The 19,098-nt window shown below is 50.3% G+C and overlaps 1 protein-coding gene across 5 annotated transcripts; it reads right to left on the reverse strand.

Moving 5' to 3' along the window:
* Positions 1-3,418: 3,418 nt before the first annotated feature.
* On the reverse strand, positions 3,419-15,848 carry RHBDD2 (rhomboid domain containing 2). 5 transcript variants are annotated; one of them, XM_034669983.1, is made up of 7 exons: positions 15,599-15,732; positions 14,568-14,647; positions 13,873-13,997; positions 13,598-13,757; positions 13,119-13,526; positions 7,069-7,219; positions 3,419-4,407 (listed from the first exon to the last, which is right to left on the reverse strand). In XM_034669983.1, exons 5-7 carry the CDS (start codon positions 13,279-13,281, stop codon positions 4,050-4,052), a joined length of 672 nt encoding a protein of 223 aa, XP_034525874.1. In that variant the 5' UTR covers positions 13,282-13,526; positions 13,598-13,757; positions 13,873-13,997; positions 14,568-14,647; positions 15,599-15,732; the 3' UTR covers positions 3,419-4,049. The 5 variants fall into 5 exon arrangements, with proteins under 5 accessions (XP_034525874.1, XP_034525873.1, XP_034525872.1 ...); XM_034669982.1 differs by lacking the exon at positions 14,568-14,647 and having other exon boundaries at positions 13,598-13,753; positions 15,599-15,737; XM_034669981.1 differs by lacking the exon at positions 14,568-14,647 and having other exon boundaries at positions 15,599-15,737.
* Positions 15,849-19,098: the final 3,250 nt, after the last annotated feature.

Genomic DNA, 19,098 nt, shown 5'->3' on the forward strand with positions numbered 1-19,098 from the left:
AGGGAGGGGTTAGCTGGTCCCCACCTGGGAAGCAACACATATATACAGAGTGTACTTGTGCACCAATCAGCTTGTGCGTGATTCTGTGCACGTACGGGTATGAATACGTGTAGGTGTGTGCCTTAACCACATACGTGTGCATTTTGCAAACCTACCTGTTTGAAGTGGAGTTGATGTGGGTGAGAGCCCAGGTATGTGAGTTCAAAATGTCGTGTCTGTCTTTATACGTGCCTGTGCTGTGTGTGTGTGTGTGTCTGTGCACGCGTGCACGTGCGCACATATGTGCGTGGGCCCTTTGTGGTTCCGACTGCCCCACGCTGGGAAAGCCTGCACCGTCCCAGGGCCACCTCTAGGGCAGCCCACCTGGCGGGGGGCTCCCAGCAGGACTGTAGCTAGGCCCCCAGGAGGAGTCCCATTAAGGAGGCAGCCTTAGGAAGTGACTTGGCCATGGCTCAAGGGCAGGGTTGGGCAGGCAAGCCTTTGGAGATCTTTGCTGGGGAGGGGCTTTGGGCTCAGAATGGGACCCCGGAGCAAGGTCTCAGACGGCCTGTGCTCTGGAGATGGCAGAGCCGTCCCAGAGGAGCCAAGCTCAGGGTCCAGGTTGGGGCACTGCCCTTGAAGAGGGCATTTGTCCTGGCGTGGACTTGTGTATCAGACTCGGGAAGCATCCTGGGATGGAGGCCAGAGGAGGTGCCCCTCTGGGTCTCAGGAGCCCAAGGTCCAGCACCCAACTCGGAGGCCGGCTCCCCCATCTCTCCCACCCCCACATTCCATGCTTAGGGGAACCTCGAGGTAGCCTACAGGATTGGCCTGCTTCCAAGCCCACTGGGAGTGGGCAGGCACCCTCAGGTGGGGCAGCAGCACCAGGCTTCGGGTAGGAAAGCTGAGTAACCCCAGGAGGTCGCTTTGCGTGCTGGGTTCTTTCGGCCTGTCCAGCCCCACTGCCAGGGCCTCAGGCTGGCTCTCACTACATCCAGATCGGGCTACTGCAACTGTCTCTTTCCCACTGCCCTCCCAGCATCCATACTCACACGCTTCCCCTCCCCTGGCTACTGGAGTCTCACCTTCTGGTCTTTGCTGAGGCTGCGGCCCTCCGTCCACCTGACGCCTGCCCTTGCCCAGTTACCCCTCCTCTTCTCAGGAGGGTCTTCTCTGACTCCCCTAGATGGGCTCCTGTCTCTCACTCCATCTCTATAAAGCATGTCTCCCTTAACCAACTGTGAGTGCTCCAAAACCAGGGCTGGTCCTTTAACACCTTCGGGTCCCCAGAGCCTAGCACAGGCTTGGAGCAGGTGTGAGGGGAGGAAGCCTCACAGGCACACACAGCCTCTCACAGCTCCTGTGTCGGGTTATCTGCAGATCTGACTCCTTCAGGGCACACAAGCCAGCCTTCCCTCCTGGACCCCCAGCCTCAGGAGCACAGCCCGCCCCAGGGGACGTTGGTAGAGGCCGCCCCCTGCTGACCAAGCGAGGAAACTAGACAACGTCTGGAAGCTTCTCTGGCAGCCCTGAGTCCTGCCCTGCCAAGGATGGGAGAGAGGTCTCTAGTGAGCAGGGAATGATGGCTTCCCCTTACACTGAATGTACTGTACTCTTCCTTCTAACAACAGTCACGGTTAGTGCCTCCCTACTTCCCTCTCTCTCCACGGAAAGGTGTGTGCTTGGCATCCAACGGGTTTCCAGCTCTCGAGACTGGTCTGGAGGCCTCTAATGAGCGTCCAAAGAGCGTTGAATCTCCAGTCCATGTTTGGCCATCCCTCCCACCCCCCAGCTCCCCCAGGGCAAGGATCGCCTGCTCATTTATCCATTCCACAACTACTTACCGAGCACCAGCCCCACGCACCCTGTGGAGCTCGCCTTCCCCCGAGTCTCTAGTCCCAGCCTGAGCCTCTGTTCATGGACAGCAGGCCCTCTAGTGCTGGATCCGAGAGGTAAATGGGGAAGGGCTGGGGGTCCCCTCCAGGCCCTAGAAAATAGATCATGCTTATGGTTTATTACGGGGGAAATGCCCTCCTCTGCCCTGGCTCCAGGCTGCTGGCCACACTGCGGCCAGACCGAGGAAAGTTCCAGGGAGCACAGGGACTTGGAAGCGTCAGAGCAGCAATTGTTGCAGGGGCCCGAGCCAGGGGCTGCTGCCCGCTGTTCCGCCAGACCCGGCCTGCCTCCCTGGGGCCGCACAAGCAAAAGCAGGGGTGGGGGAGATGGTTGCACTGAATGACCTCTCAGGCCCCTCCCAGTGGTGTGACTCGGGGACAAGTGATGGGGCTCTCCAGCCCGACCATGCCCATGGCCCACGGCCTCCGTAGCGCCAGCCAACCAGCCAGTCCCCACAGGAAGGCCAGGCGCAAGGGAAGTGACCCTGTCACGCTGGGCCTCTCACCTGCTTCTGGATACAGGCCTGGGAAGGAGTGGGTCTGGATACAGGCCTGGGACTGGGAAAACGTTGAGTGACACTGTGGGACCGGTGCCCGGTGTGCTTGAAGAACAGAGGCCCCAGGCTGGGCCCTGCCAGACTGGCTCTGGGACTCAGACAACTCTCAGTTGCATTCAGGGCACCCAATTCTTCAGCAGGGGGAACCCTACCTGACAATCTGTCCCCCACCCCCTCACCCAGGGCAGGCCACCCAGGTACGTGCCTGTCACCGCCCAGTCCTCACTGGGCTGGGGCACTGGTGGGTGATCTTATCCACCTCTGATACCCAGGACCTATTTCTGGCTGATCAGAAACCATGGTTCTCAGGCTGGGCAGGTGCCTGTGGGCGCAGGCACATTCCTGTCGTCATCCTGCCCTGCATCAGAGGGGCTGACCCTGCCAACTCCATTTCCTGGGCTCGCCTGCCAGTGGCCTCTGGCCGATCTGGCCCACGGGAAGCCCTGATGATGGGCAGAGGGGCCGGCCTCTTCTCAGCACCTCTGGCTTCAGAGGCCAGTGCCAGCATGAGGTCGTACCAGGAAGCCCTCCTCGCGTGCTCCCAGCCTGGAAGTGCCCCCTAGGGGAAGCAGCGGCTTCCCATTGTCACCAATCCCAGGGTTGTCCAAGCTTCCTGTTTCCCCCTTCAGCTATCCCAGCACCTTTGCCACTCACCGCGNCACCTCTGGCTTCAGAGGCCAGTGCCAGCATGAGGTCGTACCAGGAAGCCCTCCTCGCGTGCTCCCAGCCTGAAGTGCCCCCTAGGGGAAGCAGCGGCTTCCCATTGTCACCAACCCCAGGGTTGTCCAAGCTTCCTGTTTCCCCCTTCAGCTATCCCAGCACCTTTGCCACTCACCGCTCTCTCCCATCAGATCTCCACTGGGTGGAGGTGTCTTCTGCCTGGTTCGGCCTGATCCACTTGTCTTCGCCACCACACCCCACATGGCTGCCGCCCCAACTCTGCTCTCTCTAGCCCCAGCCAGACCACAGAGACACCACGCACCAAGAGCAGGTTGGACGCAGTTTCTTTATACAAAGGTAATCAACACTACGGACCCACCAGCATGCTGCTGCAGTTCACAATGGCCCGCCTCACCACTCCAGGGCAGAAGGCTAGGTGGGGGGGTCACCGTAGGGGAGCAACACTACATGGGCCCCAGGACTGCCGAGCACACAGGCTGGGCTCCCGAAGGGCAGACACAGACGCACGGACACTAGAAACCAAGAGCACCACACACGAAGACAGGAAGGAAACGCAGAGCTAGAACGGGCCCCCAGCAGCCCCCGACCACCCCGTGCGCTCTTCTCCAGGGTGTTCTCTGGGAGGCAGGAAGGCAGGTGGGAGGAGCCTGGGCCCGGAGCCAAGCAGCACAGCTGTGCCGCTACAGAACGAAGTGACTTCATCACAGCGCATCCGGCCCTCTGCGTCTGTAAACTGGGGACAGTAAACTGCACTTCACAAAGCTGTCATGAGGATCAATGGGACTGAAGTAGGGATATATATCAAAATACTCGACACAGAGCCTGGCACATAGAGGTGTTCGATAAATAATTTTTTGTCAAGAAGATCTTAGCTCTGCTCAGAGAGGACCTTCTTCAGAAAGCCAAGATGTGAGAGGACTTCCCTAGAAATTCTCTGTCAGGGTATCAGGACCCTTGAGCACTCCTTGGAGCCTGCAGCCATTGGGGTGGCCAGGGCCCCAGAATACACCGTGCCAGGGCAGTTGAGGGGGGCAGGGGGCTGGACCCCCAAGGAGGCACCCGCGGAAGCTGGGTAGATGCCGGAGGGGTTGGGAGTTGTACCAAAATGGTTCTGTACGTAACACAGGCCAGAAGCAGGCTGGTACGGAGGCAGGCTGGGCATGTGGCCAGGAGCACAAGCCGGCCAGGCGGCTAGTTTCTGGCCACTGGCATGCTGCATCTGGGCGACAGGGTGGTTCGGAGACAGGTGAGGGTGGCCACTCTGCGTGGGGTAGGAGCCGGGCACGGGGTTTAGCCTGGAATGGAAAAAGAGAGAAGATGGTCATCAGCTCATAATGCCCAGTCCCCCAGCAGTCATTGGACATGAGAAAGGCTCGGGGTCACTGGACTGCTTTGTGGGACAACTGGCTTTGCACGTTTTCTGTAACCAGCTGCAAGCACAAAGTGAGGAGACGGGTTAAGCTCAACTGGTCAGAAAACATGTCCCGAGAAAGAAGGGCCCGCTCACAGTCCCGCAGCAAGCCTGTAGGATGAAGGGACACGGGGCTTGTGACTAAGGCTACTTGAAGTGTAACTGCTCACTGCAGTTTGCCCCCCAGGTGGAGATGGGACTGGACTGCAGCCGTCACCCCGTCTCTGGCCGGTTCAGCGATGCTACCCAAAGAGAATGGACCAACTTCTGTGGGAGGGAGGGCAGGAGGGCTCGAATGGGGTAACACAGGGCTTGGGCTCAGGCTTTGTCTGCTGTGAGGTTTTCTACCTGTGGCTTTGGGAGTGAAGCCTCAAAGTCCTGACCTGCGGGCACCGACGAGCCAGATGTGCGGAGCTGCGTGTCTGGCAATGAAAGACCGTCCCCCCTGCCCACCAGACACGTGTGGCTGGGACCACAAATGGAGACACAAGCCAAGGGTTTTAATCTCTGAACTTCTGCGCAGAGTTTCAAATGTGGAGAAAGATTGCCAATACCACTGATGTTTGTGTCGGGGAACTGGACCAAAGCCATACACCTTTCAGTTCAAACCTGACCTGACAAATCAGCTGCTTAAGAGGGCGCCTGGGTGGCTCAGTCAGGTGAGCGTCTGACTCTTGGTTTCAACTCAGGTCATGATCTCAGGGTCATGAGATCAAGCCCTGTGTCAGGCTTCACACTCAGCGGGGAGTGTGCATGGGATTCTCTCTCCCTCTGCCTCTCTCCCCACCCCTCTCTAAAATACATCATCTTAAAAAAACACAACAACATCAAATCAGCTGCTTAAGTACAGGAACAAAGCACTTCACATTAACATCTCACTTCTTCTGGGATTCTTGAAAATGCAGAGAATCTGGACTACCAAAAGCTGGCCAAGAGTCTCCGGGAGGCAAGAGTGTCCAGACAGCTTGCAGTGTAACTGCCAAAACAAACATGCGTGTTGTAACGCCTGTGTCCCCGTATTGCGCCAGCTGAGACATCATGTTCTGTTCTGGGGCCAGGATAATGAGGGATCGTATACCATGCCATGTGAGGGACACGGAAGGACCTGAAGGGTGAGATGGAATCAGACCTGCCACCAAAGCGTCCCAGGTACAGCGAGGCAGCTGCCATTCTGAGGGGAAGAACTTTCTCAGCATGGGCTGCCTTGGAGATGAGCCCCCAGCCAGGAGGGGGTGGAAGCTGAGGTCAGGTGACCACCCTGAGCTGTTTGAGAGGGGGCTCCTTCACAGGGTGTGAGTCTGTACCTCAGGACCCCTGAAATCCCCTCTTGAGTCTATGAGAATAACAATTAAAAGTCTAAAAGCCTCAATACACCTAACTAAATTTCAATAGTCTCCCACATATTTAGACCCCAGGGATCACTTGCCTGAAATTGGGTGAGCACATTTCTGGTTTTCCCAGTACCCTCCAACACCCCTGCCTCCGATGACCCCCCACCTTTAAAGACAGCTTCCAGTTCACCGAAACCCTCATCCAGGCAGCATGGAGCACAGACTCTACTCCACAGCTGGCTGAAGGTAGAAAAGGGCCGCCCGCAAAGCACCTGAACTTCACACGAGTCCTTTCTTTTGGGGGGACTACTGAAAATCTCCTACGTGGCGAAGTCTCAGAATGGATGCACCCAGGGAAGGACACAAGAGGCCGGCAGTGGGCAACAGCGGAAAGGGGGTGAATAGGACCTGGAAGAAGAGACCCTAGTTCTAGACGGGGCTCTCCTGCCTCTATGGTACCCAGAGACTCCTGTCCTTAGGACAGAATGAGGCTACATGAGCTTGGGTGGCTGGCCTAGCACCTCCCATGGAGTTAGCGAGTCCAGTACCTTCTCTCGCTGGGCAGACGAGAAAACACTACCCCTCAGGTCCTGCGCTGTCTCATGTCCAAGCCACCTAGTCAGCCATGCGGACTGTCTGCTTCTCACCAGGGCTCCACGCCAGAGCCCAGGGGGACCTGCACAGGATGCCTGGCAGCACCGAGGGCTGGTAACAACACTGGATGGGGCCACTCCCTCCCACAGTCCGTCCCAAGTCACTCAAGGGGTATATGCGAGCACTTCAAATACCTTCCCTTCCCCCTTTCGGCTCAGTCCCTACTTCAGCCGCAGCTGGGCAGGATCTAGGGCACTCAGAAGCCGTCTGTGCGGAGACATTCTGGGCCTGGGGCCATCCACACTCTATTCCTTTTTCCCACGATACTGAACCAGGTGACTGGTTCTCTCTCTACAGGCCCTGGAACTGCTTCAAGAACAAGTGTTGGGGGGTGCCTGGGTGGCGCAGTCGTTAAGCGTCTGCCTTCGGCTCAGGGCGTGATCCCAGTGTTCTGGGATCGAGCCCCACGTCAGACTATTCCACCTGGGAGCCTGCTTCTTCCTCTCCCACTCCCCCTGCTTGTGTTCCCTCTCTCGCTGGCTGTCTCTCTTTGTCAAATAAATAAATAAAATCTTAAAAAAAAAAAAAAAAGAACAAGTGTTGGGAGTTCTGTAACTTACTTCCGGCTGTGGGCTGCCCTTCTTTCGGCTGAAGAGCCTGAGATGTACTTGAACACCGAGATCCTCCTCATCAGGCTGAAGGGGAACTTCTGGTCGAGCTTCAGTGCCACTCGCTCCGACAGGTCGATGGAATAGCAGTAGGTGAGGCCATCTGAAGTTGGCATATTAAGTAAAACTGGAGGCAGCTCAAGGGAGGAGGGCCGCACACTTCCCCACAGAACACACGTTCCCATGTTTATTCCACAGGGAGATTGGCACGTGCTCGGCCGTAAGCTGAAGCTCAGGGGAAACCAAGGGCTGAGTTTCTATCCCCTGCACCTCAGAGGAAACACGGCCCAGCAGTCGAGGAGGGCAGACGACANCGGCCTCGCCTGCCCCGTGCCAACCCGTCCCATGCCAACTGCTGCAATCAGTCACACCAGCACACGCTTGTGTCTCTGCAGCAGGACAAGGCAGGAGGTTGTCTCGATACCCTCTGCGGGGACTGACACCTACTTGTCCGTTTGTCCCCAAATAGAAGGCACACTGCCTCCATGTGACCAAGTGAGCCTCACTCCTGTGGGCCTCTTCGGCAGCACTTGCCCACATGATCACCACCCCAAGTGATCTGAGGGGACTCTGGTCAACTGAGCTCTGTCAACCCACCACTGCCTACGCAGCCATAAAGATTCACCTATTGGTCGTTCGTCCGTCCATCCATCCGTCCATCCATTCCTTTGACAAATGCTTACTGAACACCTGTGATACACCAGGAACCAAGGAACGAGTGCCAGACAAGGAGTAAGTAACTGGGGTAAAGGAAGTGGTGATAAGCAAAAGCTTATCTCTGGAAGACCAGGCTAAAGACCCTCACCTCGTGTAGGGAGACCGAGAAGGCTCTCCCTAGGAAGTGAGGTACATGCTGAACCCTAAACTGTGAGCAGCAGCAGCTGGAAGAGGGTGGTGGTGGAGAGAAGATTGTAAGGAAGCCCCAGGAGCTGTTCCTTGAGGCAGTGTTCACGGGAATGCTACTGGCAATCAGAGCAAGACAAGACTTTGCTGGGCTGGACTGTTCCACTCATTACTGGACATTTGGCATCCCCAGGACCGGCCACCAAGTGCAGTAGCGCCTGGTCACTGTGATAACCAAAAATGCCCCTGCGTGCTCCTGTGTTCTTTCAGGGAAGGCAGTATTATTCACAAAGACTGATGTCCGATGACAACCAGTGCTGTGAGGAAGTCAAAAGTTGTCCCGGCTGATGACTTCAGAATGCTCTTAACAATCCGTTCTGCTTCTGACTCTGATGAAGTCATGGTACCAGACTAGCCCTCCCACCACAGATAACTGTAAGCTGGGATACAATATTTTACACCACTGTCTTCAGACTTTGGACAGCAGGCTATGATACTGAAGACAAGGGAAACAAATGAAGTGAGCCTCAAGACTGAGCTGGCTTTCGGCCTGGAGGCACTTTCCAAACTACAGCATCGAAAGGGGAATCCAAGCAGAGTACAGTGTGTTTTGCTGAGCTGGAGGAGACAGAGAAAGAGTTCAGAGAAGAAAAAGTGCCTGGGATTTCCAGGTCAGAGTAACGGAGAGGAGGGAGCTGCTCAGGGAAGGAGCTCCAGAAACATACTTGAGTCTTTAGCTGAATACCAATGTGCATACACATGGGGAGAGACTCCTCGTGCCAGGCAAAGAGCAGCTGCTGAGCTCTTGAGGGAACAACTATCCTGGCGCTCACACAGGGCAGGGACATGCTCGAGTTCTAATTAGACAGGGTGAAGAGACCTCACTGAACACCCAAGATATTCAGAGGAGACCTCCCAAAAGGTAATGCCTTGACAAGTAAATTAACCGCCTATCACCCACACAAAATCGATACTTGTTAAAAAACAAATGAACAAACAAACAAAAAACAGCCCAACTCAGCCCCAGATAACACAGCATTTGCAGTGTCTAATGTAAACTAAAAAATTATGAGACATGTGAAGAAGAAAACAGGTCCATATTCAGCAGGAAAATCAGTCAAAAACAGATCCAGAAACGACAGAGAAGATGGTATTAACAGGTAAGTATCTTAAAACAGCTACTACAGATATGTAAGTATATGAAAGGTTTAGAGGAAAACACAAACACAATGAAGGAACAGATAAAGAATCCCAATATAGAAATGAAAACTATAAGAAAAAATAGAACCTCTTGAGCTGAAATATACAACATGAGAAATAAAAAACGAAGTGGATGGGTTTAATAGCCAAGTATGTACTGAAGAAAAAGAGATCACTGAACTTGAAGGGAATGCAACAGAAACTATCCAAACTGAAATGGAGAGTGGAAAAAGCTAAAGAATTACAAAATAAACCAAGCCTCAGGGACCCAATGAACAATACTAAGTAGTCTAACATATGTGTAATTGGTACCCTAGAAGGAGAGGAGAAAATAGGATAGAAAAAAACCTTGGGAGACATAGTGACGTTAATTTTCTTTAGACTTCATAAAAACTCTAAACTCACAGATCCAAGATCCAATGATCAACTCCAAGCAAGATCAACTCAAAGAAAATCACCACAAAGGCACATGATAATTAAATAGCTGAAAACCAACTATAAAAAATTGTGAAAGGAGCCAGAGGAAAACAATGAATTATATAAGGAAAACAGTAAGAATGATTACTGATGTCTCATGAGAAAACAATACAAACCAGAAGCAATGCAATGACATCTTTAAATGTGAAAGAAGATCAGAGAAGGCCAGAATTCTGTAGTTAGTGAAATAAAGGCATTTTCAAGAACCAAAGCCGAGAAAATTTGTCACCAGAGTACTCACTGTACAAGAAATGTTAAGGGAGGTTCTTCAGACAAGAGGAAAATGATACCCGATGGAAACTTGGATCCACACAAAAGAATGATGAGAATCAGAGGGGTGCCTGGGTGGCTCAGTCAGTTAAGCGCCTACCTTTGGCTCAGGTCATGATCCCAAGGTCCTGGGATAGAGCTGTGCATCAGGCTCCCTGCTCAAAAGGGACTGTGCTTCTGCCTCTGCCCCTCCCCCAACTTGTCCTCTCTCTCACTTTCTTGCTCTGTCTCAAATAAATAAAATCTTGAAAAACAAAAAAAAAGAATGAAGAGGGTTAGAAATAGTAAATATGTGGGTAAATGTTGCTTTTTTAAAATTAAGAAATATATAATTGACTGTTTAAACAAAATAGTAATGAACTGTGCAGTTTATAACTCCTATGACAGCAGTAGAAATAAAATGTAGGACAACAATAACACAAAGGATGGAAAGAAGAAAAACAGAAATACAATTCTGTAAGATTCTTAAATTATATACTAAGTGGTATATTATTCTATTATCCGAAAGTAGTCTGTGATAAACTAAAAATGTATATTGTAAACTCTAGAGCAACCACTACAAAGTAAGACAAAGAGGTATAGTTAATAGCAAATAGAGCAAACCCAAAAGAACCTATCTTTAAAAAATGAAATACTGAAGGGGCACCTGGGTGGCTCAGTCCATTCAGTGTCCGACTCTTGGTTTTGGCTCAGGTCTGATCTCAGGGTGGTGAGATTGGGCCCCGTGTTGGACTCCATGCTCAGTGCAGTCTGCTTGAGTTTCTCTCTCCCTCTCCCTCTGTGCCCCGGCCACCTCAAATAAACAAACAAATCTTAAAAAAATACTAAAAATATACTCAACTAAAGTCAGGAATAGAGGAAAAAAAGGAACAAAGAGCATTTGGGACAAAGAGAAAACAAAGAGCAAGCAGACAGACTTAACCTCAATCATATCAATAATTATATTAAATATACATGAGCTAAACATGTCATTTAAAAGGCAGAGATGGTCAGACTGGAGAACCAAATATATGCTCTCTATAAGAAACATGTTTTATTTCCCTCTCTCTTTTTTAAGATTTTATTTATTTGTCAGAGACAGAGAGAGAGAGAGAGAGACAGCGAGCACAAGCAGGGGGAGCAGCAGGCAGAAGGAGAAGCAGGCTCCCCGCCGAGCCAGGAGCCCGATGTGGGACTCAATCCCAGGACCCTAGGATCACGACCTGAGCCAAAGGCAGACACTTAAGCAACTGAGCCACCCAAGTGTCCCAAGAAACATGTTTTAAATATAAGGACACAAACATGTTAAAGATATAAAGATGGAAAAATAGATACCATGTAAATCCTAATTTTAAGAAAGTTGAAATAACTACATAGTAATATCAGACAACAAAGACTTTAGAGCAAGGAATATTACCAGGGATTAAAATGGTTCATTTTACAATGATAAAAGGTGAATTCATTAAGATGACATAACAATCCTAAATCTGTATGAATCCAATAATAGAGCTTCAAAAGGGGCGCCTGGGTGGCTCAGTCATTAAGCGTCTGCCTTCGGCTCAGGGCGTGATCCCAGCATTCTGGGATCAAGCCCCACATCAGGCTCCATGCTCTGCTGGGAGCCTGCTTCTTCCTCTCCCACTCCCCCTGCTTGTGTTCCCTCTCTCACTGGCTGTCTCTCTGTCAAGTAAATAAATAAAATCTTAAAAAAAAAAAAAAAAGAAAAAGAATTGAAAGGAAAAAATAGACAAATCCACAATTTTAGTTGGAGATTCAAATGTTCCCTTTCAGTAACTGACAGAACAATTTTAACTGTATAGAAGGCTAGAACAACATCAACACCTTGAACACTATACTCACTAACTGCAGAATGCCCATTCTTTTTAAGTACACACAGAACATTCACCAAGATCTATCAAATGCTGGGCCAGAAAACAAATTAAAAGAACTACAATCTTAAAAAGAAAGTTCTCTGACCACATGAAAGGAAATTAGAAATCATCAAGAGAGGGAAAACTGAAAAATCACCAAAAATTTAGAAATTAAGAAACTCATTTTAAATAACCCTTGGATCAAAGAAGAAATCCCAAGAAAAATTAGAAAATACTTTTGACTAAAGTAAAAATGAAAATATAAGATCAAAATGTGTGGGATGCAGCCAAAGTGTCCATATAGGGGAGTTCACAGCTTTAGATTTCATATTAGAAAAAAAAGGTTCAAAATAAACAAAATTAAAATTTAAGAATAAGATAAATGAACCATGTGATCAATGTGTATTCTCACACTCTCTACCCTAATAGCTTACAGAATCACAGATTGAAAGAGATTTTAGGAATGTACCTTACTCAACCTCCAACACTACCAATTCTGATACTTAAAAGTAACCCACATTGGGGCACCTGGCTGGCTCAGTCAGTAGTGTGTGCAACTCTTGATCTTGGGGCTGAGTTCAAGCCTCATGTTGGATACAGAGATTACTTAAAAACATTTTTTTTTAATATAATAAAAAAAGGGGCGCCTGGGCGGCTCAGGAAGTTAAGCGTCCAACTCTTGATTTCGGCTCAGGTCATGATCTCAGGGTCATGGGATTGAGCCCCACGTTGGGCTCCTCGCTCAGCACAGAGTCTGCTTGTCCCTCTCCCTCTACTCCTCCCCCTGCTCTCCCTCTCTCTAAAATAAATAAATAAAATCATAAAAAAAAAAAGTAACCCACACTGTATTTTAGAACTCCCCCCGCCTCACCACCCATCACTGCCAGAATATTTATACAAGAGATATAAGGCTTATCCTAAGTTTCTAATCACCCATAAGAGCCAACCTTTAAAAAAAAATTTTTCTGACAAAAAGACTAAACCAAATCAAACCAACCTGTTTTCTCTTCCTTTCATGGAACATCTCCAGCTCATGGGTATTTCAGATTCTTCCAATGAAACCTCTTATCATAATTAGCCAAATGTAGGTTTATGCCTCAGTTTACAAGGGAAAAAACCCCAAATCAGAGTATTTCAAACTGACAGTGCTAAGCTGGCATAAGCAGATAGTAGCTATGTTGACACTTTCCAGATGGGGAAATTCTGGCCTAGAGAAGGGAAGTGACCCACCCAAGACCACATGGTTTTCAAAGCAGAAGCTAGAATCTAGATTACCTTCATCTGAGCCCACAGCTCTATCTACGGCCCCCCAGACACTCCAACTTGGTTCACTCTTTGGCAATTCCCTTCCAGGAAGGATACATGTTAGCCCAATTCCAAGTCCACAGACATTACTGAGGAAGGACGTCTGGGGAATGAGCCAGGAGGCACACAGCAGGAGCCATGGCACCAGCATCGAGGGCACAACCATGCCAAAGACCAGGGCCCTCCTCATCCGAGAGCGGACAGAGTTGACCCCTAGCATGGCAAAAGCCACTGGGGTGAAACCTCTGGCATCCTCCACCTCCCCCAGCTTCGACAGCGATGACACAGCTTCAAACGACAGGAAGATGATGGCAGAGAAGATGGCGAAGATCACGGTGAAGAAGCAGTGGCGGACGGTGCCCACCGTTCTCTCGAAATTGCCAGCAAAGCGCCAGATGATGATAGCACCGCAGAGCAGGGAGACCGGATTCTCATAGACAAAGATGTACGTCACCAGCCTGTAAACTGCGGAGGGGGCAGGGTTAGAGGCTTGGCACTGGGGGGCTCTACGGAGGGCGAGCCAGGTTACAACCCACCTCAGAAAGGGGGAGTAGCTGGCTGTCGGTGCCAGTGCAAATCACCCAGGAGCCACGACAGGCAGGGGGGGAGGCAACAGTGAAGGACCCAAGACTCAAAGTAGAGCTGTGAACATCCAATCCTTGCTCTTTCCCGGACCTGGAGCAAGTCTGTGACTAGCTTCCACGTGGGAAAAAAAAAAAATAACACTTTTTAGCATGGGATGGTCTTTGAATTTGTAATGTCCTTTAGCACATTTTTTTTTTTTTTTTTTTTTAAGGTTTGAAATACTGACCTATCTCACCGGGCAGTGTGAGGGTTAATTAATTGTTAACAGCTTCAGGGTGGATTGAGTGGGTGTCATTTAAATCTTTGTGCCAGTCTCCTCGGCTGTAATCCTGACCTCTCCTTCCATAGTGGCTGTTTAGAGGAAGAAAAAAGGGACCATGAATTATTTTGTACCTAAAAAGATTACAAAACTATCACTAATAATATAGAGAACTCAGAAGTCTTCCTTGAGAGCGCTTATTCAATCTTATAGGTAGAGCAATGCTTGATATGCAGTAAGAAGACAGCAAAGAACCTCACTCCTATTTTTCTAAAAGCAGTCATCTCTTACGTACTTTTATTGTTCCCGTAGGCCAAAACACTAAAACAAAGGAGGGGACTGGTGCAGTGGCAGTAATATTGAGACCTGGAGGCCAAAAGGCTAGCACTGGAATCTTGGCTCGGGCTGAGCTCAGTCCAGTCATGGGCCAGCCAGCCTCAGTTCTTCAATGTAAATTAACAGGATCACACCTGAGGCCTTCGAAGGTCTCTTACATGTCAAATACTCACATGCCCATGAACCCCACATTCAGGGAAGCTGTGAACTAAAGGGGGGAAAGGGAAGCTCAGTTGACACTGATATTTTGCATTTGTCTACAGGATGTGCTTGCTTTTTTAGCTAGGGTGGGGGGAATAGTTTGAGCAGGGAGGCAGGCTACGAACCTTATACCTCAGGCCATCTCTGTAAGGCTGCATCATCTCAAGAGTACTTCATTATTTGCTGGAATCACTCCAAGTACAAACTGAAATTCCCAGTATAAATGTAAAGATTCTCGAAGCAACTCTATACGGTTTGGGTATTAGACAGCTCCAAGGCTCCAGTTCCAAAACATCACACAGTAAAAAAACCTGTTGCTGTCTCAATTGCATGACTTGATAGCTCTGCGACTCCCCCACGTTAAAGCCTGCTTCACCTAAATAATGGGGAATAATAAAGCCTACGTCATGGGATCGAGATTAATGCTCATGAGTGCGCTTTGCGAAACAACAAAAGCTGTACAATTTCCCCATTTTCCTCCCCAGAAAAAGAGAGAAAAGACAGAGACTAGGAATGTCTCTCATGAGCGGATGTTTATATTGAATCGATCTGCAAAATTTCTCAGCCGTAGATTACACAAACACCTTTCCCAAGGCACAAGATACCGCCTCCCCCCAGGCGTTGGGAATCGGAGTCGGGCTGAGATGCATACGAGGAAGCAGAAGAAATTCTAAACCCCAAAGAGGCCAGGACGCTTCTAGGGGTAGCCACAGATGATGGCTCAAGTGTCTTGATGAAGGAGAGAGAAACATTTTTCCCAGGGGTCGGGGGTCGTGGGCGGGGGGCTTAGGCCCTTCAGGAGACTTCGGTGTATATGTGACGGGGAGAGGGAGAGGAAAAATCCTTCTCGGGGAGCGAGCATGGGTGAACGAAGCCGGTTTGCTAGCGAATGGATGCGGGGCCTTGACCAGACGGGTGGCGCCGGGAAAGGGGACGAATTCGGGTAGGGAAGGATTACAGTGATGGCGAAGATGGAACTCTGGAAAGACAAAGACGCGGGATATGGAGCTGGTCCTCTGGGCGGTCAGAGCGATGGTGCGGGCGGAGTGGCTGGAGGGGTGGCCCGACAGCGCGGGCCGGGGGAGGCCGGAGCCCAGGGCCTGGCGAGGCGGGAGGAAGAGGGCTGGCCCCGCGGCCCGGCCCCGCCCCTGCTCACCTTGCCAGTTGCGCAGGGCCTCGGACCGCAGCGAGAGGCCCGAGGGCGCCAGAGGCGGCTGCAGCAGGAACAGGCGGGGCCCAGACACTAGCAGCGAGAGCAGCGCGGTGAAGAAGGTGGCGGATGGCACCTCGGGACACAGGGACCAGCTCCGACACCCGGTACCCGAGGCCGCCATGGCCGCCATCGCTACCGCGCCCCGCCTCGGCGCCGGCTGGTCCTCCGCTCCTTCCGCTTCCCTGCAGCTGTCTCCCCTAGCAACAGCGGCGGAGGCGGCCGGAAGCCCCGCCTCCCCGAGGCCCCGCCCCACGCCGAGCTGCCCAATCTGGTCGCGCCGGCCCACCTTCCCCGCGCGCTGGCAGCGGGAATCGAAGCAGCGCCCTCTGGCGTGCAATGCTGGAGCCTCGCACGGTTACCGCGCTCGGACCTCTTCGGGGGGAGCGGGTTTAGATTTCATCATCTCTTCTCCAGATACCGAATGACTACTGCGTCTTGCGGTTTACAGAGCCCTTTCACACGCACGCACACGCACCTGCCTTAATTTGTGCTTATCCCCATTACACCGATGAGAAAGCTGAGGTCTGGGGAGAACCCTGAGTAATTCAGTTGAATGGCAAAGACAGGATTCGAACTCCAATCCTCCTTTGCTCTCTGTGCTGGACATTCATATCCATTCTCCGGCCCTACTCTGCCCACTGTGTAGTTCTGGCAGAGTCTGTGTTCCCATGGACCTCAGGGAGGGAACCTGAGATTCTTTCTATCCTCTGTGCTCAGAACTAAAATATATGATTTTCCAGATGTAAATGTAAAGCAACGGGACACATTTAAATGAAGACTGGGTATTTTTAAACTCATGCTGCTCGTGGTGCAGCAGTGGGCATAAAAATTAATGAAGGTTTACTCAACAGGAAGCAAAATATGAGTCAGGAGTGTGGCAGAGCTGCTAAAATCGGAAAAGGGGAATTTGGGTTGCTGGAACCAGGTCCAGGCCCTGGAAAGAGGAAGGTGGTGGTGGTCCCAGCTCCTCTGTGCCAGTCCCACAGTTCCAGGAGTTCTGGAACCACTTCTAGATACACACTCTGGAAAAGGATGTAGAAAATTAGAGTTTGGGGATGCCTGGATGGCTCAGTCAGTTAAGCATCTGCCTTCAGCTCAGGTCATGATCCCAGGGTCCTGGGATCAAGTCCTGCCTTCGGCTCCTTGCTCAGCAGGGAGTCTGTTTCTCTCTCTGCCTGCCACTCCCCCTGCTTGTGCCCTCTCTCTGAACAATAAATAAATAAAATCTTAAACAAAAAAAAAGAGAGAAAGAAAGAAAGGAAGAAAGAAAGAAAAAAGAAAGAAAGAAAGAAAGAAAGAGAAAGAAAGAAAGAAAAAGAAAGAAAGAAAGAAAAAATTAGAGTTTGTTTAACAAAAGGAGTCTGGATTGTGAAGGAAGGGGGAGGGGAAACTTCAAATCNGAAGAAAGAAAGAAAAAAGAAAGAAAGAAAGAAAGAAAGAAAGAAAGAAAGAAAGAAAGAAAGAAAGAAAATTAGAGTTTGTTTAACAAAAGGAGTCTGGATTGTGAAGGAAGGGGGAGGGGAAACTTCAAATTGTATCTGATAAGGAACAATTAATTAAAAGAACCAGAGAGACTTCTTTGGAGAAGCTTCAGGGGTCCTGACCACTGGCTGTGAACTGTATGAAGCGTTTTCCCGAAGGTGAGGGAGTAGATTTATTCTGTGTCACTCCAGAGGGGAGCACTGAGACAGAAAGGTGGAAAAGACAGAGAGACCACATGACATAGGGAAGCCCTTTCTGACAGTTTGGGTTGTCCATCTATGGAATGAGCTGCCTTGCTCACTAGTGAGCTCCCCACTGCAAGCAGAGGCCATGTGGTGACTTGATGAGAATATTGAAGGTTTTGAAGCATCAGGTTGGAGGTGGAAGTAGATGGCTCTTAAAATCCCTTTGGATACTCCAGTTCTAAGTCTACATAAACAAACACAAACACCTATGGAGGGTTGATACAGTTGCCACTTACCAGGGGGTCCAGGATAATTGCATTTGGTCTCCCGGCAGAATGAGAATTGTAGTGATTTCACATATCCTATGGTTAAGGGAGACTCCAGCAGTCTCCTATCTCTCTGACTCTGCCTCCTTCTCATTTTTTCCTAATTATGCCTCCAGAAAATCCCAAGACCTTCCGTTAAGCTCAGGGGATAGAGAACTGGCCTAAGCAAAGCAGAACTTTTTTTTAGCAGGCAGGCTCGGGAATGCGGCACCGAGACTGTGAATCATTTGTGTTCTGTCCACTTTGCCTGCTAAGAGACTTCCAGGCCTCAAATGTGCTACCGAGGGACGCCTCTATTTATGCTTCCATCAGGCATCCCCTTCGTACTTGGAGCATCTGGTTCTCCAGGTGGTGAACTTCGAGGCTTTGGGACAGAAAACACACACACCAGTGTGGATGTTTTTAGATCAAATCTGTGAGCAAATGCTGTTGACTCTACTTCTCACCCACTCCCTACCTGGCAGCAAGGGTGGTTTTTTTGGGTTTTTTAGATTTATTATTTATTTATTTGAGAGAGAGAGAGCAAGAACGAGCAGGGGGAGGAGGGAGAGAATCTTCAAGCAGACTCCCTGGAAAGCGTGGAGCCTGATGTGGGGCGTGATCTCATGACCTGAGCCAAAACGAAGAGTCAGATGCTTAACTGACTGAGCCACCCAGGTGCCCCCGGGGGTGGTTTTTAAAAAAGTGAATCACAAGACACCTGGGTGGCTCAGTCAGTGAAGCATCTGCCTTCGGCTCAGATCATGATCCCAGGGTCCTGGGATCAAGCTCCTCATTGGGCTCCCTGCTCAGTGGGGAGTCTGCTTCTCCCTCTCCTTCTGTGTGTGCTCCTCCCTTCAAATAAATAAATAAATCTTAAAAACAACAACAACAACAACAACAACAACAACAACAACTCAGAATGACCTAGGTGCATCCCATGTGTCCTGTCCCCTGCAAATCTTCCTCAGTCCATCTTCTACCAGCTTCCATTCCCTGGGGGAGGACAGAAAAATGACCCCCAAAGGTGTTCATCTCCTAATCCCCAAATCCTACGTATATGTCACCCTATGTAGCAAGAGGGACTTTGCAGCTGTGATTAAGTTAGGAATTTTGAGATTATTCTGAGCCGATGGAATCATGAGGGTCCTTTTAAGGAGGCAGGAGGGACAGAGGGAGAGAAGGCAGTATGATGACAGAAACAGAGTCCAAGCTATGTGCTTTGAAGACGGAGCCAGGGGTGGCCAGCCAAGGAATGAGGCAATTTCTAGAAGCTGGGAAACGCAAGGAAATTGATCCTCCCCCAGTCTCCAGGACAGCTCTGTCGACACCCTGATTTCAGTCCCATAAAATCCATTTTGAACTCTGAACCCCAGAACTGCTAAGATTACAGATTTGTGGGGTTTCTTTCTGATTGTAAAATTGTGGTAAAATACACACAACATTTACCCTCTTAACCGTTTCTAAGTGT

This window comes from Ailuropoda melanoleuca, chromosome 10 (genome assembly GCF_002007445.2).
Source record: "Ailuropoda melanoleuca isolate Jingjing chromosome 10, ASM200744v2, whole genome shotgun sequence".
Taxonomy (NCBI): domain Eukaryota; kingdom Metazoa; phylum Chordata; class Mammalia; order Carnivora; family Ursidae; genus Ailuropoda; species Ailuropoda melanoleuca.